This window comes from Clarias gariepinus, chromosome 14 (genome assembly GCF_024256425.1).
Source record: "Clarias gariepinus isolate MV-2021 ecotype Netherlands chromosome 14, CGAR_prim_01v2, whole genome shotgun sequence".
Taxonomy (NCBI): Eukaryota; Metazoa; Chordata; class Actinopteri; order Siluriformes; family Clariidae; genus Clarias; species Clarias gariepinus.
The window spans coordinates 26,988,507-27,016,035 of NC_071113.1; the positions used below are offsets into that span (position 1 = coordinate 26,988,507).

The window sequence follows — 27,529 nt, forward strand, 5'->3', positions numbered from 1 at the left end:
GCAGGATATTCTGAATGGATAAGTTTTTTTGATGGAAGTTCCCTTAACTGACTTTTCCCCGGACAGGGAGCAGGGAGTAGAGAGTATTGTCAAAAGTACACTATGGAACAGAACTTCAATGTGCAGGTGATTGTAACTAAGTGTGTGTGGTGTGTGTGTGTGTGTGTGTGTGTGTGTGCGCGCATGCATGTGCAGTCTCTAGCCGATATGGTGTTGCCACAGATGCCATTTTTTTTCCTCAGGTATTAGACCATTAATAGATATAGTTACATATACAAAGAAATTCTCAGAGTGTACATTTCTATGGAAAGCCTTTGAATCTTAAGCAAGCAAGATAAGGTCAATTTTCAAATAGACCTTTTCTGAATGAACCAGACATTTCACCAGACATAGAATCCATTAAATTTCCAAAATCCTTAAAATATTTTGGAGAAAAAAAAATCCATATCCATTCCGTTTTTCAATGCACGCGGAACTTATATGTACTAACATGCAAGGACATTTTCAACTGCACCAGGTGCAGTAGAGGCCTATGGTTACAGACCCGTCTCGTATTACCCTAAACCATAAAAACAATGCATTCCATTAATGTTTATGAGTAAAGCTAACCTTGTTATTAGGGAAATCAAAAGACAAAACAAAGTAAATGACTGAAATGTGATTGAACGAATTCAATGAAAACCGATCCCAAGCTCTCAGATAACTATTGGATTATGGCATTAACAATAGACTCACACTTCTTTGTCAATCCAAGCACAATTTTCTCCTCTGTTGAACACATTTGGAACAGGAGTATAGGAGAAAATCCCGCTTTTATTGTTTAAGCTTATTCACTGAAAGATGGCTATGCTTCCTGAATTTTTTTTTGTTTGTTTATGAGTTAGAAATGTAAAGGTGTTGCAAGTTGATTCTTCTTATTATTATTACTACTTTATTATTATTGTGATGCCAATAGCAATGTTACTACAGGTTGGTGGAGCAAAATAGTCTAACTTTAGATTTTAACTTGCCAACAGAAATTATTTTTGTTATTAGTCATGTTTTTGTATTTATTTAGCTAGTTAGCTTATTACAGAAATCCAACTGAGTATATACAGTAGTCCTTTATTTGTTTTTTTTTTTGCAAATTTGTTTTTTTTTCTCATCAAAGATTATGAAGTAAATCAATGTCTTACTGTATTGAACATAAAATAAATATTTTGTCTCCTAAAGCTCTTAAATGTTAAAAAATTGCCCTTTTTATTTGTTTGTTTGTTTGTCTAGCACATTATGTAATAAGTTCCATGGTGTTGACATACCAGCCCATATTACCCCTGCCATGTTATTCCTGATATTAATCACAATGCTGTTTTGACAACTGTAACTGAACCATTTCCTTGTTTTCTAGCTACAGTTCTTGAAATGCCTCAGTTGTTAAGAAGGACAGGTTATTGTCTGAGGGAGGACAAAGTGTAACATTAGACAGTGTAAACAAGCTGTGCAGACACATGCATTTTTTTTTCTTTAGCACCTGTTTCTTAATACAAGACAAGTTCTTATTATGTTGTGTAGCTGCTGGCGTAGAGGTAATTGTCCTCGCATAAGAGATTAAAGCTTACTATGCACACATGCATACTCACGCACACAAACTTTCACCCTTTGAAATATGCTAGTCAGTTTCTCAGTATAGGTACTGGTGGGTTGGTTCTTTCACACACACTCTTGCCCAATCCAACCTCTGCTGCTAACTGAGATTGTGTGTTGTCTTGCTTACAGGTCCTCACACCTTACAATCTGCAAGGAAGAGGAACAGCTCAGGTAAGCTACAGTATTACTTCCCCTTTTACAATTTTGTGTGTGTATTTGTATTTGATGGACCTTGCAGTTCTAGTGAAAAAAACAAACCACTTATTTTAAGGACATTGTGAGAACATGAATAAAAACAAATCAGCCAAATAATAAAACTGTCTTAAACATCAGCTCGTGGCCAAGAAATCGACCCATGGTCTTATTAAGCTGTGGATTGTGGGTGTCCGGCATTAGGAAAATTGTGAGGTGTGGTTAGAAACTTGTATCCCTCAAATACTCAGCCCAAACTTCCAACACCCTTCTATATTCTGGGGGTTTGCGGTTCCTGATTTCCTGTTTGAGTCAGGCTGGGAATCGGATGTTGGTGGTGGTGGACAATGAATGCCCTCTGGGTAGGCTGAAGTCCATGGAAGGATTGTCCCCAAAATAAAATGAGAAGTTTAAGACATGTAATCACAGAAGTCGTCAATCACACAAGGTAAAGAGTTCAGACAGTTCAGGATCTTAAAATAAGACAAGGTAAGTTTTTGAAATGTTGTCAACTTATATTTGGTAATATGGATATGAATATATGCTTAATAAGGTGTAAGTAGTTTAATAAATACATCGGACTTTGTAGCCAGCTGCTTTACAGCATGGTTAAAATCTTAAGGCAAAATCAGATTTTTTTCTCCATTATTCACAATCGTTTTTTTATACACAAGCGATTTTTCATACACCATTAATCATAATGTCAAATTCCAAGGAATGCCACAAACCAGTTCATGTTCTGAATTATTTACTGACATTAATCATTGTTTCACTATTCTTTTCAAACATTTCTTAACCATCTTATCATTTGTTTGTGTGTTTGTCAAACACAATCTTTTTATGTAGTGTTAATTATGTAAGCTGATAATAGAAAATGTATACAAGCCAAAAAACAAACCAAAGACATTTTCACCCCATGTTTCATCTCATTAAAGAACAGACATAAATTAATAAATCCTATGTAAAAACACCAGACTGTTATTGTCATTGTCTTTAATTTAAAAGTAGTTTTAGATACTGATCTATTTGCACTAAAATAAAAATGTTTTTAAAGCTATAAATCTACTAAGCGTAACAGCATCTACAAAATTATGTGGCTGTAAAATACAAATTAATTATAACTGTTACTATTTGAGTTAATGTGCATTAAATTGCCAAACCTGATAAGGGACCTGATAAGGGATCTGGGACCTGGCTGGCATTAATTGAGTGAGTGAGTTGCCAGAAAGTTTGACATGAGCCTCTGGCTGCACTTTGCTTATACAAACTTTATTTTGAGTACTCGCAGTTACTATTGAACAATTGATTTAATTATTTAAACAATTATTGAAGTAGCATGATTTTACTTTAGTACATACCAAATTCAGTAAACATCCAAAAAGAATCTTAATCAAATCTAACTCATCATCAGAGATATAGTGTTTCAACCTGAGCTAGCCATTTATTTGGCCACCTCTAGTGTTAGCTACTATTAACAGTTTTAAAGGCTTACATCTACTAATAAATCTACTGAACTAAAATATACTGTTTGTGTCACTCATAAGGCAGCTATTACATGGACTCATAAATTAACCATTAATAAACTTTTAATAATTGATATAAAAGATAGAACTATTAGAATGTGGTATTTTTTAATGCATCCTGATAAATTTATACTTAAAAAATATTATATAACACTAAATTGCTAAAAAAAAAAAAAAAAAGCAAAGACAAAAACACCTTATGCACATAATCCTATGCCAAATTACAGCACAAATCAGTACCTAACAGCCTGTTTATTCTCTCCTCTAAGTCATGTTGCGCAATGCCTTACTTTGCTAAACATAGCCTTCATGTTCCGGTACACGGCAAACTTTTGTTGGTGAAACTTTAGCTAAATAATGTACACTTGACTTTCAAAGCACTGAAACAGTCAAGGTCAAAAAGGGCAAAGACCTTGGGCAAATCACAGCATGGTTTTGTGCCATTGAACCATAAATGGCTTAAAGAATTCTATTTGTGTAAAGAAGAGATGTAATGGACTTGTAAGGGCCTGGAGCGGTACAGGAAACATAACAGTGCCATAGCACAGAATGCTGCCATATGACCCAGATAACCGGGAGCTGAAAGCCACGCTTCATGTCACTTCCCATGAGCAGCAGTGTGTAACAGCAGAAAATGACTGCATGGAAAACTGAAGGAGTCCTCATGCATGCATTTATCTTACACAAGTTGGTATAGAATACTCTTGAAACATTATCTTTTAATGATGGTTTGTGACATGACTATGAAATCAGGTTACAAAGCCATTTTTAAGGCTTTGGTACTCCAGCAAACAACATTGTGAGCCATAAACCACAAATGGAGAAAATTTGGAAGTAGTGAACCATCCCAGGAGTGGCCAGCCTAAAAAAATTACCAACATTACTTTAAGAGCACACTACGACTCATTCAGGAGCTTATAAAAAAAAAGCCAGAACAACATCTAAAGAACTGCAGGCCACACTTGCCTCAATTAAAGTCAGTGTTCATGAGTAAAGAAAGAAGTGGGGCAAAAATGACATCCGTGGGAGAGTTCCAAGGCGAAAACCATTGCTGATCAAAAAGAACACAAAGGCTCATCTCACATTTGCCAAAATGTAAAAATCATGATCATCCCCAAGACTTTTTGGGCAAATATTTTGGGGTTTGATAAGGCAAAAGTTAAACATTTTGTAAGGTGAGAGTCCAGTTACATCTGCCGTAAAACCAACACAGTATTTCATAAAAAAAAAAAAAATATTATTATATCAACAACATGGCCGATAGTGTGATAGTCCGTGGTCAGCTTCAGCACCTGAACAATTTGCAATATTTGATGTAACCATGAATTCTGTGCTCTACCAGAAAATCCTAAAGAAGAATGTCCAACCACCAGTTTGTGACCTCAAGCTAAAGCACACTTTATGCAGCATGGGACATACTGTATGTTACAATAATTTGACTCTTCTAAAACAGAATAACATCTTTGCCATGACCACAAGATACAAATTATCTGACATGGTTGTTGAAGAAACTACTCACTGATTTAGTTAGGGTTTAATACAGACTGGGCCTCTGAGGAGAGAGCTGCACACTTTGCTGCACACCTCCAGAGGCCTGGAGAGAGCTGCACACTTTGCGGAATTTCAACAATACAACATAGAAGAAATTATGACAGGGCAAGTATTTTTTCAAAGCACTTACATACAATTTTTCTTTGTACTACAAGATTTCAACCTACAGTAAAATACCCAAAAATGAATCTGTATGAACCTGAGATACTGGTAATCAGTGGATGTACTAATGTAGTACATAACAGGCTTGGCAATATCAGGGAAACAAAGAAACATCAGAAATAAATTCCAGTGTTCAGGTTAGTATTTTACCACTACTTGTAATTAATAGGCTACCTCCTTGTAGGCAGATCAACCTGGAAATATCCAATAAATAATCAATACCAATAAACCCTGTTCTGGTGTTGGAACATACCATAACTAGCCAAACGTCAATTTATTCAATATGATTAGGTGGAGCTGTAATTATGTCCCTACTCAATTAAGATGATTTCAACCCATTTTTTTAAATATCACCCACTCTCCTTTGAGAAACATTATCTTACAGTACACTCAGAAAAAAAGGTAAGATTAGAAAACAATTGGAAAATAAGATACAGAGCTTGTCATGGCCTTTAACAGCATGATAAGGCACAACAATGCGCCATATTAAACTCAGTCAGAGGAGCTAGTGCAGGTGGATGCACACAGCTGTAGCCAGTTATGTTTACATTAAACATTAGCATAATAAACGCCAATGAATGCCAATTTCAAGCAGTTTCTGTTGGGCTTCCTGGTCTTTCAGCAATCCAGAGACTAAGGCTGCTATAGGAACCGAAATGTGTGAAGGAAGCATTGCAGAGTACCCAAGTAGCTGGTCTAGAGGCCTCGGCTTAAGACACCAAGTACTGGAACCACAGAGAGCTCTATGCTTGCCCTGCCAACTCCAGTTTTGAAACAGCAATGACCTGCCACTCTAGTAAACACTTCAGCTAATTACAGCCATGGTTAGAGAAAAATGCCCCACTATCAGCCTGATGAGAACATCAAGAACAATCATGTTGAATCTAACAAGTTGGCAAAACTGAGCTTTTCTCCATCATTTACCTAATTGCTATGCCATTCTGGCTCATTAACATGGACATTGTGATTCCATTACAGAAGAGTAGCAAAAGAGTACCAATATATCCTGGTTATCCTTTACTATTTGACTAATTTCTCTGAGGATTTTCCTTAGAATTTAATCACTATGCTTAGGTTCATATGGCTGTTCTCCAGGGTAGGTATCTGTGAACAGATCATTACAGACCAACTTCACATCGTACCTGATGAAGCAGCTAGATCAGCAGTTGTGGATCACTGTTATCAGCACCAGCACATACCACCCATGCATTACATGCTCTGTAAAGTGATTCAACCAGACACAAACATTCTGCTTAAATACAGGGAAGGCCAAAGACAAGTAGCTGTCTCTTGTCTTGTTCGCCTACCGAGACGTACCACAGGCATCAACTCTTTAAGCTGCTGTATGATTGGTCTGTTCAAAGACCCATAGACCTCAAGGATAAGAGGGATTGACTGGTGAAGTACAAGGAAGATACCAAAAAAAACCTGCTGCAAGGTTAAAAGCTCTGGTATGATCAGCACCTGCAGCACATCAAAAAGGGAAATCTTCATTCACTAAGCTCACTAAGCTCTTAATGACAGAGACTATGACTAGCAAGCTCTAGCTAAATGGAAAAATGAAAAGGGAAACCTTCATTCACTAGCAAGCTCAAAATGACAAAGACTAATACCTAGAAAGATCTAGCTAAATAGCAAAGCCTGTACAGCATCACGAGGTAGGTAGGGACTGTAAAAAAATAGAACAGCTAAGCTAACCTACTGAATGAGTAGAAAGTCCAAGAGTCAGAAAAGGAAGAGAAACTGATTTTTTTTTTTTTTTTGGCTCAATCCTAACAATCCTAGCACAGAATGACTCAGTTTAAACTGAAGTGAATTGATAAAGATCTAAGATTGTGTTTTCAGGAAAAAATAAATGTAATAATAAAATGCAATCATAACATTATATTATTTATTTTGCAAATTAAGCAAATTCAACTAACATCAGGATTACACATACAAATGTCTAAGGCCAACAGGAAAAAATCTGCACGTAATGTACAACACTTGTATGACTCTTTTATGGAAGATGAGACACAAAAGTGATACTAGAAGACAGATTTACAATTTTTTTTTAATTATGATGCATCTTATTGACCTGCTCTATGTCCCCTGAGACACATTTACATTTACCAGTGTGCAGTAGGATAGATAACAGGCTGACATTCTGTCCATGTCTTCTGAGGCTATGCTGCAGGATCTGGCAACCAAAACTGTGGCAGCGTCCAGGAAAAAGCCAGAGTCTGCATTTATCAAAAAGCAGAGAGTCATGAACTGTGACCAGTCATGCTTTCTGTCATGACTGTATAGATATTAATATCATGGGTTGTTAAATCAGCACTCTTGATCTGATTTGCACTTGCAAGTTCAGTGCCAGGGCAGGGTTAGCCTTTAGTACTGTGCACGCTAGTAGTGGTTTAGCTGTTATAAATTTATCGTTGGCCTGTGGAGTGCACTTTGGGCTGTTTCCAGTTTCCATCTTTTCTGTTCTCTGCCCGTCTCACTACCTGTGTGTGTGTGTGTGTGTGTGTGTGTGAGGGGCCCTCAAGTCTATGAGCCAGAATTCTGCAGACGACAGTCACTTTACACCTCGCCAAAATGTTTTAAGCCATCAGAGTGCTGGATCAACACAGAAGCAAGGGAATATGGGTAGCAGGAAGACAAGCAGGAGTCTCTCAGTCTCAGCCTAATAGATGCTATTGCATTACATGCCTTCACCTAAAAAGATCCATTTTAGCAATACATATGTCAGTCTAAAAATAGATTTATGTGTCATTTTTAGATTGAAAATTTGCCTTCTTGGCTTCCAGCCACAAACAGCTGTGGCATGTCTGGGTGTAAAACTCAGTCTCCTGCTAAACTAAATTACCTTACTGTACCAGTCAGAAGTTTGGACATATTTTCTACATTTTAAAAGCATACTGGAGATTCCAAAATCATAAAATATCACATATGTAATTATGTAATTCATTTAATAACAATCATTTTTTAAGACATGAAGGCCCTTCTGGAACAGTTTCTTGCAAGAAAAGTATTGTAAAGAGCATTTGACAATTTAGTTTGCTAAAATTGGCTTTCATAAAGAGCAGCCCAGGAAAGATAGCCCAAGCCACCTCTACTTAGATGTTTAGAGCCTTTATGAATGCTTTACAGTAGCAGACTGATGTCATGATTTATGCCGTCTGCCTCGTTTTTTTTTTTTCTTTTTTCCCACGCTGTCACTTTTTATCCATGTTTACACTAGCCTGTCTGTATCCTTTCCCACGCCCCGTTTTCGTTTCTGCACACCTGCCTCTAATACCCGGCTGATTACTCAAGCATTTAAGCACGCGCTGTGCGCTGCTTAAATCGGTGGATTATTCTGTGTATTTTTTGCCTCGATTCTTTTGTGTTTTATTTCTATGGTTTCATGTTGCCAAGTTTGTTTGTTTCCTCGTTTTCTCTTCTCTTGCTTTTTGATTCGGATTCTCGCTTTACTGCTTGATTTCCCGGCTCTTGATCTCACGTTTCCTTGTTTTTGACCACGGCTTTGGTTTAAAGTTTTTTAGATAGTCGCTTCGCTGCTTGACTTCCCGGTTATTGATTTAACGCTTCCTCTTTTGACTACGGCCCTCATTTTACGATTTTAGAATCTACGCTGCCTGAACTCTCTGTATTTCACCTTTGCTTCCGCATTCTGACCGGCCTCTAATTCAACCTTTAGTTCATCTGCGACTGGATTCACCTCATTCCGCTCTGCCCTGTGACAGAATAATCTAGCCAGCGATATGAATCCAGGTTCAGAAATCAACGCTGGAGAGTCCAGCTGCACTTCTCGGAGCTCACCAGCAGGAGCTGCTCAGCACCAAACAAACCTTTGCTGATGTCATGTCCCAGCTCCAATGGCTCCAACTCTCTCCGAAACAAAGTGGAGGCTCCTGCATGCAACGGGAACCACAACTCTTCGCCCCTCCCACCTATAAAGGAGATCCAGGCATCTGTCGCTAGTTTCTCTCTTAGTGCTGATATTTGAGCTCCAATCCTCCACCGTTTCCACTGAACGCTCCAAGGTCGCAATCGTGAAAACTCTCCTCTCAGGACGGGCTCGGGAATGGAGCACTGCACTCTGATGTACTGACCCCTGCTGCTCCAACTACAAGCACTTTGCTAAAGAGTTGAGAGGGGAGGGAGGCCGGTCACAAGTTGTTAAAACTCTGTCAAGGTTCACACTCAGCTCATGACTATGTCATAGAGTTCCAGACCTTAGCTCTCTCCTGCGGGTGGAATGGCCAGGCCCTGGGTGAGACCTTTTTCAAAGGACTGACACTCCAGGATGCGCTAATCTCCCAAGACCTTCCCTCTTCACTTTAAGATCTCATGGATCTAGCCGGCTGAGTGGATTCACGCCTCCGCCTTCGAAGTTCAGCCAGACTCTCACCACCCAGAGACTTCCCATGACCTACCCCCTCTTCCCCCACACACACGAACTAACCCTCAGGAGGGACCCATGCGACTGAACAGAACCTGCATCTCCCCTGAAGTACGACGACGTCGCCGAGTGAATGGTGCCTGCTTCTACTAAAGACTGGAAGGTGTGACTCCAGAAAGATACCTAGATCAAGGCCGTCTGCTTCCTGTCTTCCTTATCCACAAGCAACGGGCCCACCTGGTGCAGGCATTGATTGATTCAGTTTAGATCGCAATCTGATCAATGTGGCGTCAGCCAAAGCTCTAGGAATCCCTGCTCCACCCTTGGGGACCCACCTAAAGGTTCAGGCACTCGATGGTAGCCCGCTTTAATGTATCACATCCCAAAGGCCACCTATACTCTGTCACCCAGGAAACGTGAGGCTTTGGATCATTAAATCTCGGAGTTCCTCTCGGCGGGGATCTTTCGCCCCTTCTCCTCCCCAGGAGGAGCCGGCTTCTTCTTTGTGGGCAAGAAGGATGGTTCCCTTACCAAACTGGACCTATGCAACGCATACCACCTTGTCCGAATCCGAGAGGGCAACGAATGGAAGACTGCTTTCAACACCCCAACAGGACACTATGAGTACCTGTTGGTTCCGTTTAGCCTGACCAATGCCCTGGCTGTCTTTCAGGCCCTTAACAACAACGTCCCCAAGGATTTCCTAAATTTATCAGTGTTTGTCTATCTGGATGATATTTTGATCTTCTCATGAGACCTAGGGGAGCACCAACATCATGTTCGACAGGTGTTGCAAAGCCTCTTGGAGAACAATCTGTTCATCAAAGCAGAGAAGTGCGAATTTCACACAACGACCACCACATTCCTGGGGTTCGTCATTGGGCCCTCAGGCATTGAAATGGAGCCTGCTAAGCTCCATGCAGTCACGAATTGGCCCACACCCACCACAAGACAGGAACTTCAGAAATTCTACCACCGCTTCATCTGGGGCTACAGCTTCATTGCTGCCCCCTTAACAGCCCTGACTTCTCCCAAGATGCGTTACTGTTGGGACATGAACACTGAAAAAGCCTTCTCAGAACTTAAGAAACGGTTCACATCTGCCCTAATCCTGACCATTCCAGATCCGTCACATCAGTTTGTTGTGGAAGTTGACGCCTCCAGCACGGGTAGGAGGTGTACTTTCCCAAAGAGCTGTGCACGACAATAAGCTACACCCCTGCTCTTTCTTCTCACACCGCTTAACCTCTGCCGAGGCGAACTTTTCCCGTTTACTCGTCTCTCAATTTTTGATTCGGATTGTTGCTTCGCTGCTTAATTTCCCGGCATTTGATCTCGCATTTCCTTGTTTTCGACCACGGCTTTTGTTTAACATTTTTTGGACAGTCGCTTGATTTCCCAGTTACCAATTTAACGCTTCTTCTTTTAACTACGGCTCTAGTTTTACAATTGATAACTGATAACAGTTCTGAGAAAATGTGATACAGTATAGTGATGCAGATGTGAATAAAATGCAGCAGGGAAAATAAGAATTGTAGTAATGAGGTAATAATTATACTAAATATGCCTCAAATAGCAGTCACGAATATTGACTTTGGAACGAAAATAAAAGAAAGTCTACACAGAAGATTCAATGCCATGCAACAGCTAAACTTTCAGCAACCTGCCAAAATCATGCTTAGTTGCGAGGAGGTTTGTATCTCCAGGCAACTGATCTATTATGATAAACTGTATTGACAATGAGCACAGAGGAGAGCAGTGGCGGGAAAGTGAAGAGAATCACAAATGGTAAACATTCCCAGATTGTCTATCTTAAAATAGACCTGGAAAGGAAGGAATGAGTACTCGTCAACTAAATGACAGACAGGAATACAACAGAACACATGAATAAAATTATGACAAAAAACCCACTGTGGAAAAACTATTGAATGAATTTTCTCCATCTTCTCTGACCACTGCCACCACACACACATCACATAATCTCTTTCACATGCACAATACACACCATTTCTCCTTTTTATGTAGTTTTTAAACTTTTCATGCTCATCTTAAAATCAATGAAGAGAGACAGCACATGTTCATCAAAATTTTCATGAAAGAAGAGAGGGGGACAGAAAAAGACAGCTTTTTGATACAGACAATTTCTCTTAATTACTTCCTTCAACATTAAGAGTAGGAAAAGCAGACGGACCACGGGTACGCCAGAGCCAGGGTGAGTGGAAGGCCATGTGGTCCACTTAGAGGCAGCATGCCTGTATCTGAACACAGCCACAGAGCTTCAGTGGTGGCCAGCAGCAAGCATGGCGCGCTCATTTATCTGTCACTTCCAGGCACTGCTTCATGAAGGGAAATGGAAATACAATTTTATCTGTGTGGCTGTAGTGATCCAGGTTTTGTGGCCTGGTATAAGGCCAGCTGTGATTGCAATCAATCACTATTGCTAAAAATGAATCCTACAGCCCTCTTAAATTTGTATGGGCTTGTACTAGAAAATATATGTTCAAGTACTTATGTGATGTATGTATTCTATGCATTTTGTATGTGTGTGTGTGTGTGTGTGTGTGTGTGTGTGAGACCTTAACAACTTTGAAAAAGCAAAAGAATCAGCATCTGTACCTGCCTTTGTACTTTAAATCAGCATGTGTACCTACCTTTGTACTTACCTTTAGTTCTCATTACTGCTCATAATTATATTACAATCAATCATATTTAACACTGTGGGAGCAGGGGCGTGGTGGAGGAGTTTAAAGCCAACCTGTGCAAGAGTTAACCAGCGTACAGAGCTGTGTGTGTTTGTGTGCATGTGTATGCATAAGTTGGCCTTCTAAAAAGCAGAAAGCAAAAGACAATTAAAAATATATAAAATAATATCAATAAAAAATGGACTCGCCAGAATGCTTCTAGCTCTTCATTTTTTGAACATCCCTAAAAGTGTTTGTGTATTCCAGTGTTTTGGAGAAGCAGAAATTATGTGAAGACTCTAGTAGGATAGCTCCGGTTTTCAGCCGAAGATAAACAGTAAGATCTGTGATTTCACTCAAGCCTGTCAAATTGATGCACACACGACTTCCTATAAATTGTTTGCCAACTGAATGGGCCTATATGGGAGATTTCATGCATAACTAACTGCGTCATTGGAACCCCATACTTAAAAAAACAAGCGTAAAGATTGTTTTATTTATCTCCCACAACCCCTCATTCCCATATTTTAAATCCATTTTAAAAAGACCACTTTGTAAAAGACGCGTTTTTATTTCTGATGCTATCTGCGTCTGATTACTGCATTTGAGTTCCTTACTGCCAAGAAAAAGAGTTTTTTTCATTCTCCTGAAAAAAAAAGGTAATTGGACATAGATTTTTATTGTCCGACAATGAAGTGAAAAAGCAATGAAGTGCCTTTTCAAGTTTTTAATATTGTGTTATGTTCCAAACTTATCTTTGATATATATATATATATATACAGGTCCTTCTAAAAAAAATAGCATATTAGACTTTCATATATTCAAATTCAAATTCAAATTTTATTTGTCACGTACACAGTCATACACAATACGATATGCAGTGAAATGCTTTAGATTCATTACACACAACTGAAGTAGTTCAAGCCCTCTATTGTTTTAATATTGATGATTTTGGCATACAGCTCATGAAAACCCCAAATTCCTATCTCAAAAAATTAGCATATCATGAAAAGGTTCTCTAAACGAGCTATTAACCTAATCATCTGAATCAACTAATTAACTCTAAACACCTGCAAAAGATTCCTGAGGCTTTTAAAAACTCCAAGCCTGGTTCATTATTTAAAACCGTAATCATGGGTAAGACTGCCGACCTGACTGCTGTCCAGAAGGCCATCATTGACACCCTCAAGCAAGAGGGTAAGACACAGAAAGAAATTTCTGAACGAATAGGCTGTTCCCAGAGTGCTGTATCAAGGCACCTCAGTGGGAAGTCTGTGGGAAGGAAAAAGTGTGGCAAAAAAACGCTGCACAACGAGAAGATGTGACCAGACCCTAAGGAGGATTGTGGAGAAGGACTGATTCCAGACCTTGGGGGACCTGCGGAAGCAGTGGACTGAGTCTGGAGTAGAAACATCCAGAGCCACCGTGTAGAGGCGTGTGCAGGAAATGGGCTACAGGTGCCGCATTCTCCAGGTCAAGCCACTTTTGAACCAGAAACAGCGGCAGAAGCGCCTGACCTGGGCTACAGAGAAGCAGCACTGGACTGTTGCTCAGTGGTCCAAAGTACTTTTTTCGGATGAAAGCAAATTTTGCATGTCATTCGGAAATCAAGGTGCCAGAGTCTGGAGGAAGACTGGGGAGAGGGAAATGCCAAAATGCCTGAAGTCCAGTGTCAAGTACCCACAGTCAGTGATGGTCTGGGGTGCCATGTCAGCTGCTGGTGTTGGTCCACTGGGTATCAAGGGCAGGGTCAATGCAGCTAGCTATCAGGAGATTTTGGAGCACTTCATGCTTCCATCTGCTAAAAAGCTTTATGGAGATGTAGATTTCATTTTTCAGCACGACCTGGCATCTGCTCACAGTGCCAAAACCACTGGTAAATGGTTTACTGACCATGGTATTACTGTGCTCAACTCTCCTGACCTGAACCCCATAGAGAACCTGTGGGATATTGTGAAGAGAAAGTTGAGAGACGCAAGACTCAACACTCTGGATGAGCTTAAGGCCGCTCCATAACACCTCAGCAGTGCCACAGACTGATTGCCTCCATGCCACGCCGCATTGAAGCAGTCATTTCTGCAAAAGGATTCTCGACCAAGTATAGAGTGCATAACTGAACATAATTATTTAAAGGTTGACTTTTTTTGTATTAAAAACACTTTTCTTTTATTGGTCGGATAAAATATGCTAATTTTTTGAGATAGGAATTTTGGGTTTTCAGGAGCTGTATGCCAAAATCATCCATATTAAAACAATAAAAGGCTTAAACTACTTCAGTTGTGTGTAATGAATCTAAAATATATGAAAGTCTAATGTTTATCAGTACATTACAGAAAATAATGAACTTTATTACAATATGCTAATTTTTTTAGAAGGACCTTAAGAGTGTTGCAGCAAAATAAAATATGGTTTTATTTTGCTGCAACACTCTTCCCCCTATAGTTTGCCAGTCTCAGTTTCAGAAAAACAATCGTACAGCATAATGCTACCATAATTTTGTTAAACTATCAGGATGGTTTATAAGGGGTGTGCAGTTTTACTTTGACATACATAGTTTATTGTGATGTCTGATATAGACAGGTATGTGAGCATGAATATGTCCAATAAATTTAATTAGTCACAGGTGGACTCCGGGCAAGTTTTAGAAGTATTTTGAAGACCAATGATAATGAGTAGGTAGCTCAGTGGTTAAGGCATTGGACTACGGTTCAGAAGATCCCAGGTTCAAACCCCACAACCACCAAGTTGCCACTGTTGGGCTCTTGAGCAAGGCCCTTAACCCTCAACTGCTCAGATGTGTAATGAGATAAAAATGTAAGGTGCTCTGGATAAGAGCATCTGCAAAATGCCTAAATGTAAATTTTAGAGAATAATAAGCAAAAAAGGATTTTATCTATTTTAAAATAAATGTAAATCACCAAATGTGAAAAACTTCCCTCTTCCCAGTTGTGTTGGACTAATGGCACTTAGTTATTAACCTAGTTAACCCAGTGTAAGTATGTATCCAATGATGTAATCTTTAAAGCACTTTTTGTAAGTCGCTCTGGATAAGAGCGTCTGCCAAATGCCTAAATGTAAATGTAAACCTGAAAAGGTTTTAAAACTAAGCATATTCCTTTTTAGGGTTATCTGTAGGATGTTTTTGTCCTGGCATACCACATATAGTTTTTTTTTCTTTGTAAGTTTTGAAGCCAAATGTATTGTAGAATGGTTTGTTCTGTCTTGGTCAGTGGTGATGGAGTCAGTGTAGGAATTGCTAGAAAAAAAAAAGCATTTCATCTTTAGGGCTTGTAGGTTTTTTTTCAGCTCTGTCTCATGTGTTGCATCCAAACAGAAAACACCCAGGTGCACCGAAGTCTGATGGTGTGCTTTACTGGGACTGTCCCTCCATGCAGTCTTAAGTCTGACATGATCATTGATTGGGAGTCCTTATTACTGATGATGGTCCCCAGAAACAGAACTGCTGAATTATATCTAGCTTCTGTCCCTGTGTGACAATGTCAGCTGCAATGGCCCCTTCTGTTGCTTGCCATCAGCTTCATTTTCTCTGATATGATCTTTATTCCATATCTTGCTTTTCATCTAGGCTTTCATCCCAGCTGCAAAGCTATTGTTTACTGCAGGATAGGCCATTAACGTTACCTGCAAAATTAAGGTTTGTGATGATTCCCCTCCAATGTTAATTATGCAGATGTGGGCATCCAATGCATGAATCATGATTTCTTCCAGGAAAACGTGAAGAGTGACTGCAAGATAAGACATCCTTGACAGACTTCAAATGATGTGTGAAATCGGTCTTGCACCGGTACCACACTAAACTTTAGCATACTGATTCTCGGTGGTGCTGATAAGCTTCTTTACACATGTTAAATTCCTACATTGTGGCCCATAATGCCTCATCACAGATTTAATCAAAAACTTTTTAAAGTCAATAAAGGAACGGTACACTTTCTGTTGCTGAAATTGCTCCTCACAGAGGATGGACAGAGTAAAATCTGTTTGAAAGTGTTTTTACCCTTGAGACAGTTTCTGAGGCCTCCTTTAAGGCCTCCCCAATCTTAGAACTAAAATGTAGCTGCAGGGTGTTCCAAATTATCTTGAGCATCACTTTGCTGGCATGACTAATGAGCCTGATTGTGTGATAGTTTTGGCAGAACTGAAGCCTGTTTATTTGGAGAGGGTGATAAGTGACTGTATCCATATCCTAAAAGGGCACTTCCTGCAGATGATAGTAAGAATGTCAAACATTGTCTTTTTACCCATATATCACAAGTTCTGCTGTCTCACCAACCCATCTTCTACCACTTCCATTTCTTTTCAAAATATTAAGAAATTACCCTCAGGTGACATCTCCTGACCAGACAGACAGGTTCTTCTTTACTCTGGGTGTTTTATATTTTATTAGTGGTGCTTGCGAAGCACTACTATTCTTATCTCACAGGCTTATTATTTTTGTTCTTATAAAGCAGGGGTCGCCAACAGGCGGACTTCGGTCCGAATCCGGACCGCTAGATGCATCCATCCGGACCACGATGCCTTTTGACTTAATGAAAAAAAAAAAAAAAATACATACATACATTCCGTTCAGATGTGCGGTCATGCGTGCATTGAAGAGAGCAGAAAGCGAGAGCAGCGCAGATTAGCGCAAAAAAAAAAAAAGTCGAGTTCAAAAATTTGAAAAGTTGATTTGAAAAACCGAGTTTTAAATAAGAAAATAAATGAGTTTAAAGTGCAGTATGAACAATCTACACAGGTCCTCTCTCACTCACTCACCGCCCAACAACGAGCATATGAATGTTCACTGAGAATACAGTGGATTTTAGGAAAACAAAACAAGCCCTTTACAGATGGGGAAATAAAAAAGGAGTAAAGGAGTTGTTAATTTTTAAGTTGTTGTCAACTTTTAAGTTGTTAATGTTGAAATTATCATATTTTTGTCAGACATTGTTACTGGTTTAAATAAATAAATTTGTACCAAAGCAACATAAAGGACAGAACAGAACAGCATTAAAATGAGATCCAATTTGTGAAGGATGTAAATTTGTCTGTTTATACATACGAAAAAACATGTTTATCCATATGAAAACATATATTTTGTTCAATAAAAAATGTTATCTACACCTAAAGCATCGGTGGCTGTTTTAGGTTGTCCGGACCTTAGCTGGTGAGGAGTGTTCATTTACCGGACCTCAAGCAATTTTAGTTGAAGACCCCTGTTATAAAGTGTGCCCAGGCGCACTTATTATTCTTCCCCCAGAAATCCATTTATTATTCTTCCGCCTAAAATTTTGGACTGTTTCTCATTCTGCAGTTTTAAGACAACCCTCACGAATGTTACACCGTTTGTGTGCTATGGTGTGCTATAGGGCCAGGGGTAGCTCAGTGGTTAAGGCATTGGACTACGGTTCAGAAGATCCCAGGTTCAAACCCCACAACCACCAAGTTGCCACTGTTGGGCCCTTGAGCAAGGCCCTTTACCCTCAACTGCTCAGATGTGTAATGAGATAAAAATGTAAGTCGCTCTGGATAAGAGCGTCTGCTAAATGCCCAAATGTAAATGCTATGACTTTTGGTAGGGGGCCATCGCGTGGTGCTCCCAATATCCCCTTAAAAACCGCCCCAAAAAGGCCCATCATTGAGACCGGCCTCTGCTGTGACGTCACGGCTGTGACTATGATGCAACGGAAGGCTCCACCACGCACTGAATAGTATCCACACTCATTAGAAGTGACCTGGCAGTCGCATAGGCACACTTAAAATTTCTTTAGAAATTTTCACTCTCTAGTTATTATTAAGTGTGCTGGCGCACACTTATTACTCTTCTCCCCTAGAAATCATTGCGCAATCCATTCATTATATCCCTAAAACTTTGCAGCGTTTCTCGTCCTGCAGTTTTGAGACGACCCACAGGTGTGTTACACTGTTCCATGCGGCTCGCTGGGGAATGATGTGCTATGACTTTTGGTGGGGAGCCGTCGGGTGGTGCTCCCAGAATCTCCAAAAAAACGCCCCATGGAAAAATGGCAAAGATTTTACTCTCTAGAAGTGCAAAGTTGATAGAGACATTTTAGACTTGGAGCTGTAACTACAAAGAAAGGTGGTACTACGAAGAAACTTGGGGGGGCTGGGGACTGAATACAAACGCATACCACACTTTTCAGAAATTATTTTGTAAAAACATTTTAAAAAACATTTATCATTTTCCTTCCACTTCATAAAAATATGAAAAAATGCAAAAAAATAAAATAAAATCAGAAAATGCTCTGACAGACAATGCCATCTTTCTCCACCAATTCATTCTGAGGATGTCAACAGTTGTCTTAGTCATGATTTTGTTGAAATTGTTAGTCATGGCTTCAAGATCTTCTTTGAAAAGAAGAAGAGCAGAAAACTTACCTTCCTATTCTTGCCTGTACATTATCTTTCCTGCTTTGAAGGGGTCTTTTACTGTCGTAAGGTCAAATCTCATATGATCATTGCTGATCTTCTAACATCATTTCTTTTAGCCACAGTGTAAAGCTCATCATAGCAAAATTTGGAATGTCCTTGTCCTGGCCCTAGACTTATATTTTGGTCATACACCAAACTGTACTTGGCTAAGGCGGTGGTCCTTGGGAGCACACCAGGTCCATCACTGATATATCTTATGTATTCCAAAAGTGTTGGCACGCACCAGGACATTATCCCAGGCAAATTTGAGCAGGCTCCTTTATTACTGCTCAACAAAGTGGACAAGGATATCCCCTCTGTCTAGGTTTAATGTAAGCCAAGGTAGATGTCCTGGTCCACCTGGTTGCTGACAGCATGTGGGAGCATAGAGTGTGAACCACAGTAGTAGTAAAAAAGTTTTACTCATAGATGGAAGATAATGTTCCTGATAGATGTTGGACGACGTCCTAATACTGTGTAACCTAATGCTTCTGTTCACAAGGAATCCCACACAATGGCTGTGATCAACACCACTGCAGTAAAATACATGGCTCTCATATGTCGGTATTTCCCTGCTGTTGTTCCATCTGACATTCCATTTGACCTTCAGTCATTCCATGACACATTCCATATTGCAAAAGTCATCATGTCTCATTCTAGAATGTTTTGCATTTTTTCACCAGCAGCATACTTTTCATGTCCGCCCTGATGTTTAACAGATGGTGTGGTCATTGGTAACACAGGATCGAAGCAATCCAGTATGAACTTTGATATATTCCTCATCGTGTGGCATGTTGTTGGCCAAACTGGCCTGTGTGCTCCCTACTACATCTTTTATATCCAGTAAATGTGTCACAGCTTATGCACATTTCTAGGTCATGGAGAGAAATCAAACAAAGAACACTGCAGGGCAGGACTAAAAATCTTCTATTAACTAAGGATGAAAGGACACCATCATTTTAGAGTTTTTTTTATTATAATTTTATGAGTCACATTTTTCTTTCTGTGAGTCATAACTGATCATGAACATTGTATTCCTCACACAGATGTAGCATTTCTTAGAATAAATACAATTCCAAATAAATGTAAGGTTTGTCCATACTGATTCAACATTAAAAGACCCACTTCTCTAAAAGTAGGAATCAATCACAATTGCTTTTAAAATGGAAATAAAAAGTTTAAATACCTCTGCCAAAACTGCAGGGTTTTGTCAAGTTAAACTGAAACCAAGATTAATCAATTATGACACATCTCCTTTTTACCTGAGTAAAAGTCTACCAACTTCACACATCTTGATTTGGCATTCTCCTGTGCAAAACCAGCTCGTCCAGGTCAGGTGAAATGATCTGAGGCCATTCAATACAAAGCTTTTTTTTTATATCACCATAAACAATCCTCTCTACATCCACACAGGCAACAGCATAATTCATCACCCTAAATCATCCTACTCAGGGTTGAAGTCCTGCGAATGCAGAGCCTGTACCAGGGACACTGGGTAAAAAGCAGGAGAATTCACCTAATCCATCACTGGGTACTATGGACACACACATTCAAACACTTACTCATACATTAGAACATAACTGAATAGCTATGCTACCTGCAAATTCCTGTCACACTCTGATCCACTCCATAATGTCTCCTCCTCTGGCTCCAACCTGACTCCCTTCCAGATTTCCTTTTTTCTCCAAATGACTTTTATACATCTTTTTCCATGTTGGCTTTAAAAGGACATCCAATCTGTTGCTTTCCCGCGGAAGTATTTTCTTACCTGGTTTCTGATCTAACTTTTGGATTCTGGTCAAAGATACTTGGGTATTTGTTTCACAGATTTGTTTATTGCCTGTTTTTTTGGATTTAAGATTTTTTGGTGCACTTCCAATTTATGATAATTTACAGTTTTTACCTGTTTGTGGAGTAAATGTTTTTAACACGTTTACGATTTCTGGAAAAGAAACATTTAACGTCTTTCATAGGATTTACCTGGCTGTTTTGGATTTAACATTCATGACGTGGTTATGGATTCTGGATAAGAGACTCGTTATCATTCACAGATTCTTTGCTGGGCTGTAATTGGAATTAAATATTCTTATCTCTGCTATCGTTCACAGAGTTTTTGCCTAGGTATGTGGGTTTATTAGTTACTTTTGGATCTGTAAAGAGACTCTGAGAATTAAACACGGATTATTGGCTGAATTTAAATGTTTTTGGTTTGTTTCGGATTTGTGCTCTTGGAATTGCTTGACTGGTGGTTTAGTAATTCATATCCAACAGTCACACCACCAACACTGGATCCCCCCAGGGATGCGTTCTCTCCCCACTGCTCATTTACCTCTACACAAACAATTGCACCTCTACAGACCCCTCTCTCAAGCTCCTGAAATTTGCCGACGACACTACAATCATCAGCCTCATTTAGGATGATGAGGAGTCTGCATATTTGAGCAGCTGTTTGTCTGGTGCAGTCAGAACAACCAGGAGCTCAACACGCTCAAAACACTGGTGATGATTGTGAATTAAGCAGAAACACCATGCACTATCATAAACAGCACTGTGGCAGTAAATTTATCCAGTTCATGGGCACCATTCTCAAGACCTGAAGTAGGACAATCACATTGACTCCATTGTTAAAAAGGCTCATCAGTTGTATTTCCTTTGTCAGCCGAAGAAGTTCAACCTGCCTCAGCAGCTGCTCATACAGTTCAACTCTGTCATAATCGACTCTGTCCTGTGCACTTCAATAATTGTCTGGTTTGGCTCATCTACAAAATCAGACACCAGAAGGCTACAAAGCACAGTTTGGGCTGCTAGTAGGATTACTGTCGCTCCTCTGCCCACGCTACATAAATTGAACTGAATATATCCAGAGTGAAGAAAAGAGTTCAGAATATCACTTTAGACCCCTCACACCCAAGCCACCTTTTCTTGGAACTTTTGCCGTCTGGTCGACGCTACAGAGCACTGAACACCAGGACAGTGAGGCACAAAAACATTTTTTTTCCCCTCAGGCAATTTATCTCTTGAACTGTGTTTAACATTTTACTGTGCAATAAATATAATTAAACATTCTTCTCACTGTGCACTCAGTATATGTGCAATTTTGTGTATTGTGCAATGCTACTGGTTTATTTGACATGGGGTATGTGTGGGGTTTTGTTTGATGTTGAATACTACTGTGCAATTTACTGTGCAATATCACTGATATTTATTTAAAGTGGGGTTTTCTTTGATAAAACCCCACATCAATTTGTTGTTAAATGTTTTTTTTTCTTTGGAAGCTCTTTCACCAAAATAAATTATTTGCAAAACGTGCAAACATACTTAGCAATATAGCTCTTTCTGATTCTGATTCAGACTCCTTGGGCACTCACTTAAATTCAAAATCCTTGTCTCCTCTGTTACTCAGAGAACCTCGTCTGCCTTCCCAGCAGCCTTACATAAGCATTTCACTTCAAATTATACTGTGTATTTGACAAATAAAATTTGAATTTGATTTGAATTTACAATGCTAATCTTGGGACAATTTTTTCTCTGGGGCTGATCAGAACCTTATCCGGGCATCATCGTCAAGGCCTTCCAACACTCTTGAGAAGGAATTCCTTTCTACTCTCTACATGTCCCACTCTCAGGCCAAACCCTTGATGCAAAGCCAATGACACCCCATCACCCATCAGACTGTACTGATTATTTTGAAGGTAGCTGGCAACCACTCCAAGAACATTTACTTCTATATCCTCTAAAATTCTGATGTAACAATAGTTGTTTGATTCCTCTGTAGAATCAAGTTGAGTCTGTAGCAGCTGGCATTTTACCATTCCTTGTCTCTTGCAGGTGTTATCCTTACCTCTATGTCATCTGCAATGAGCTGCTATATGGATAGGGCTATAGGGAGCCTAACTCTTCATTACAATGCCTCGGCTAATCCACGTCAAAGAAGAACGAGTGGAAGGTGTTTTTTACGCTAATACAGATGCGACACTCCCGCCATTTATCCTTGCCATCAAATGCATTTATATTCTATTTTTGCTAGGTCGTTATGAGTATTTTATCATCTGTTTTGTACCAGGCATTTGTTAATGACATTTTAAGGGATTTTCTCAGCTTCTTTTTATTTGTTTACTTGATATGATATTCTCTTTTTTTCTCTCTTTGAAAGAAAGAAATGCAACTTCCATCAAAAGACTATAATTTTTGGGCTCCATAATTTCACTATCCCAGATTCAAGAAGAACCCACCAAAGTTCAGGCAGTTTTTGACTGGTTCACGTCTTCCACAAGACATGAACTTTAATGCATTTCACCGCATATCATACTGTGTATGGTTGAAATAGATGTTTCCTAGGATTCGCAAATTTTTACCAATTAAAAATTATAGTTCTATTGCAGCTCCCCTCACCACTCTCATGTTAACTAAAGTTAATTTATATTTAAACAAGCAGGCAAATGAAGCTTTATCAGGTCTCAAGCAGAAGTTTATCACAGCGCATATCCTAACTGTACCTGATACTTCTCTCCAACTTTTGGTTGAGGTGGACACATCCGAGACTGAAGGATAAGACGTTCTGTCCCAGAGATCACCTAACAATTGCAAACTTCATACTTTGTTTCTTCTTTTTGCACCATCTGTCCAAAGCAGAGACAAATTATGAGATCAGATAAAGAGAATTACTGGCAGTCAAACTAGCTTTTATAGACAATGGTTGGTATGATTTTAAAAATTCATTTCTAGTTTGGATTGACCACAAAAAGCCTAGAATACCTTAAAATCAGCTAAGAGGCTTAAAATGCTGCCAGGCATGTTGGTCTTTATTTTTTTTTTCCCCAATTTTAACCTTTCATACCACCCAGGCAGCAAGAACTCGATGCACACTCATGCATGTTCTCCCCTGCCCAACACTACTGAAACTGTATTTCCTTCACAATGCCTTGTGGAAGCGGCCTTGATAGACATGGAAAATCTGCCTTTACACGCTCTTGAGAACTACCCAGGGCCAAGCAATTTTCCACCTAGGCTGCTCTTTGTTCAGTCATCAGTCTGGTCCCTAAGTCTTGGAGTAGGCACATAAATCTCGACTTATTTGTCGTCCTGGTCAAGCCTGCACCTTAACATGGTAGCCCCCGTTAAGGAGGATTTACAGAGTTTCATGGCAGCTTGTGACACCTATTCCAGAAACAAAACCAGCAACCTACCAACCAGCTGGCCTCCTTCAACCTCTTTCAATCCTTCATCTTCTTTGGTCCCAAACTCCTTGAATTTTGTCATTGGTCTCCCCTTCTTAGATGGCAATACATGTATAATGACGATAGTTGATCGCTTTTTAAACGTTGCTCGTTTAAACGTTTACCCATTGCACAATCTCCTTTCTACCAAAGAGACACCACTGCTTTTGGTTGAGAATGTTTTAAGAATTTATTGGTTCCATTTTTCCGGTTTGCTGCTTGTTTTGGAAGGGCACCTGTAAGTTTGTGGGTACTACTCCCAAAATGTCATGTTCTCCACACATGGTGTGCCTATCAAAACCACTTCACAAAAGCTAACACCGAGATTCATTAGAAATTTTACCATAGCCAAGATTGTCAACCCTGTCTCTTTAAAACTCCTTCTTTCACTTTCCATGTGCTTCATTATTCTTATCTTACATGTTTCCCAAATCAAACCTCTTGTACACTATTTGTGAAGAAATTAGAGATAGATTCAAACTACATAATTATAAATTTATTCTTATATCCTACATCTAATTTCCATGTATATAAATGTACCCTAAAAAATTGATATATCACCCAGCCCTAGCTGGTAATAGATTGGCTAGTATAAACTCCTCCTATACATGTTATTTTGGTTTTACTGTTCTTTAAAAAAGATTTATTCATTTATGGCATTCTAATAGGCTTACACAGTAAGCATTACAGACAAATTGAACATTTTTATTAGTTTTTTTTAGCTAGCCTTAGACAGAATAATGGCAGGCACCATAGGGTGATATTTGAGAATCACTTAATACAGAAGCGTCCAAGCCTGTTTAAGAGACCTGTCAAACAAGGTCTTGAAGAGCTCATGAATATGTAAGTCAGGTGGGAATTAATGTCTAGCCTACAGGAAAATAGATGTTCAGGACTCAATGTTCAAACTAATAGTCACCCTATTACCTCATCAATAACAATACCCTAACTCTGACATAAGTCTGTTTGTACTTTCTTATTTTAGGCCAGCATGAACTCAAGAACAGTGCACTACTCCAACATATGGACCGATGATGCCTGCTGCTCCATAAAGAGACGGTATGTGCACAAAGATGGCAGCTGCAATATAGTGTTCCGCCACGTGCCAGAAGGATTTATTTTATATGTAACAGACATCTTTACCACATTGGTGGAGATACGCTGGAGAGTCATGTTCTTGACCTTTGCCCTCTCGTATATCCTGTCCTGGCTTTTTTTTGGGACCCTGTTCTGGATTATCGCACTGATCCATGGTGACATGAAGGACCCAAACAACGAGCCATGTGTTTATGAGGTGAGAAGCTTTACAGCGGCCTTCCTCTTCTCTCTTGAGACACAAACTACCATTGGATATGGCTCACGTGGCATGTCTGAGAACTGCATGCTGGCCATCATTACCGTGACCATCCAGGACGTCATCAGTGTCTTCATCGACACATTTGTTATTGGTATTGTTGTGGCCAAAATGGCATCAGCCCGTAAAAGAGCACAGACGGTGGGATTTAGCAATACTGCTGTAATTAACCTTCGTAATGGGCATTTGTGCTTGTCATGGAGAATGGGTGACTTTCGTAGAAACCATATGGTGGAAGGAATCACGCATGCCCAGCTGGTCAGGCACACTGTGCACACAACTGGAAAAGCTGACATAAACTTTAATGACCTTAAAATTCAAAATAGTCATGTAATTCTGGCCACTCCAGTAACAGTCATCCACCAAATTAATTCCAGCAGTCCTCTGTATAAAATGAGACTGCAGGAGCTGCGCAGAGAAAGCTTTGACCTGGTGGTGACTTTCACCTACACTGATGACTGCAGTGGGATTCTACACCAGTCACGCACATCTTACAGTCCCAATGAAATCTTGTGGGGTCAACAGTTTCAAGAGATGGTGAGAGTTAACAAGAAGTCCTACAGAGTGGACTATGCAGTTTTTCACCAAACAGTTAAAGTCCCACTGATGGAAAGCAGTGCTGAAGACTATGAACTAAACACGCATTCTACAAGCTGTATACAAGAAGCACAAACAGGTTGTTCTCTGGCAGTGGAGAGTGAGGACATCCTAAATCAAAACCATACCAGAGTTTCTATTCAACAATCAAAACTATAAACGATTGAATCTATAGAACCTTATAGTATGTATGGTAAAAAAATTAATGCGTAAAGCTGCATTATATTGCCAAAAGTATTCGCTTACCTGCTTTTACATGCATATAAACCTAAATAACAACTAATTCTTAATCCAAAGGGTTCAATATGATGTTGGCCCACCCTTTTCAGGTATATAGGCTTCAACACTTTTGAAAAGGCTTACCACAAGGTTTAGGAGTCTGAAAATTTTTGCCATTCTTTCAGATGCGCATTTGTGAGGTCAGAACGACAAGGCCTGGCTCGCACTCCCAGCTCTAATTCATCCCAAAGGTGTTCTATTGGGTTGAGGTCAGGACTCTGTGTAACCAGTCAAGTTCTTCCACACCAAATTCGGTTTGGTTTTTTTTCTCGGCCCCTTAGTTGCAGAGAAAGGAACTCTTAATGCTTCAACATACCAAGATATTGTGGAAAATTTCATGCTTCCAACTCTGTGGTAACAGTTTAGAGATGGCCCCTTCCTGTTCCAACATGACTATGCACCAGTGGGCAAAGCAAGGTCCATAAAGACATGGATGAGCAAGTTTGGTATGGAAGAACTTGACTGATTCTGGAAGAATGGTCAAAAATTCTCATAATCCTTGAGGAAAGCCTTCCCTAAACAGTTGAAACCTGTGTAGTTGAAAAGGGTGGACCAACATTATGTTAAACCCTATGGATTAAGAATTGGATTAAATCAGTAGTATTAATATATTTTCAATATATTGTAAAAAATATTCGTTGACGACCTTTTTTCCCTTGACTAAGACGAAACATCATGGATATCAATGAAGAGTGACTGACGAAATTAGCATGCAATATTGTTGACAAAAAAAGATGAGAATAAAATGTGTTTTAAAAAAATTTATACTAATAAAACATCTGTCTTTACTTTCGTTAACATATAATTGTGTCACAATCCGCTGCGATACAGTGTTTATTAATTTTGTCTGAGAAGCAGTATTTCCCAGGTCACGGCACACAGCATTTCAGGAGTAGTTTGTGCGCGCAGTGACGGGATGTTACAAGTTCAGTCATCTTAAACTCTTCGTCACCACAGCAGGGCCCATTTTCTACATATTGAATAGGAGAAAAAAGCCGACGTGTAGTTATATCGGAGGGGAAACAGTGTGGGCACACAGTTGCTTGGACAAAATACCACTAACTAAAATACATAAGGGTTCCTCTGACTAAAACTAGACAAAAATGTCCAAACTTTTAGTCGACTAAAACTTGACTAAACAAAAATAGACTAATTGATTAAATATGATAAAAACTAACAGGGACGTTTATCCCTGGACTAAGACTAAAATTTAAAATAGCTGACAAAATTAACACTATTACTCAGCTAATACTTTTGGCAATATAGTCTATGTATAAATACTGTACATGGAAAAGGACAGAAAATTATGTCTGGCCATATAAATGTATGGACTGTTAATTCCACTGCAAATAATTCAGGATAGTCAGATAAAGATGTTTCTCAAAATGACATTTAAATAGAACTTGCAGACCAACTTGTTCGGGTACCTGATTGCACAAAATCATGTACAATTAATCTAATGATTTGTATTATTTATTACACAGACATTTTAAAATAGCAAAAAAAAAAAAAAAAAAAACATGATCAAACAT

General features: G+C 39.3%; 1 protein-coding gene across 1 annotated transcript; it reads left to right on the plus strand.

Annotated features, from left to right (window-relative positions):
• Window positions 1-1,507: 1,507 nt before the first annotated feature.
• Window positions 1,508-26,029, plus strand: kcnj16a (potassium inwardly rectifying channel subfamily J member 16a). Its single transcript, XM_053511011.1, has 3 exons — window positions 1,508-1,565; window positions 1,756-1,797; window positions 24,753-26,029. The coding sequence occupies exon 3, from the start codon at window positions 24,759-24,761 to the stop codon at window positions 25,875-25,877; it is 1,119 nt and encodes a 372-aa protein (XP_053366986.1). The 5' UTR covers window positions 1,508-1,565; window positions 1,756-1,797; window positions 24,753-24,758; the 3' UTR covers window positions 25,878-26,029.
• Window positions 26,030-27,529: the final 1,500 nt, after the last annotated feature.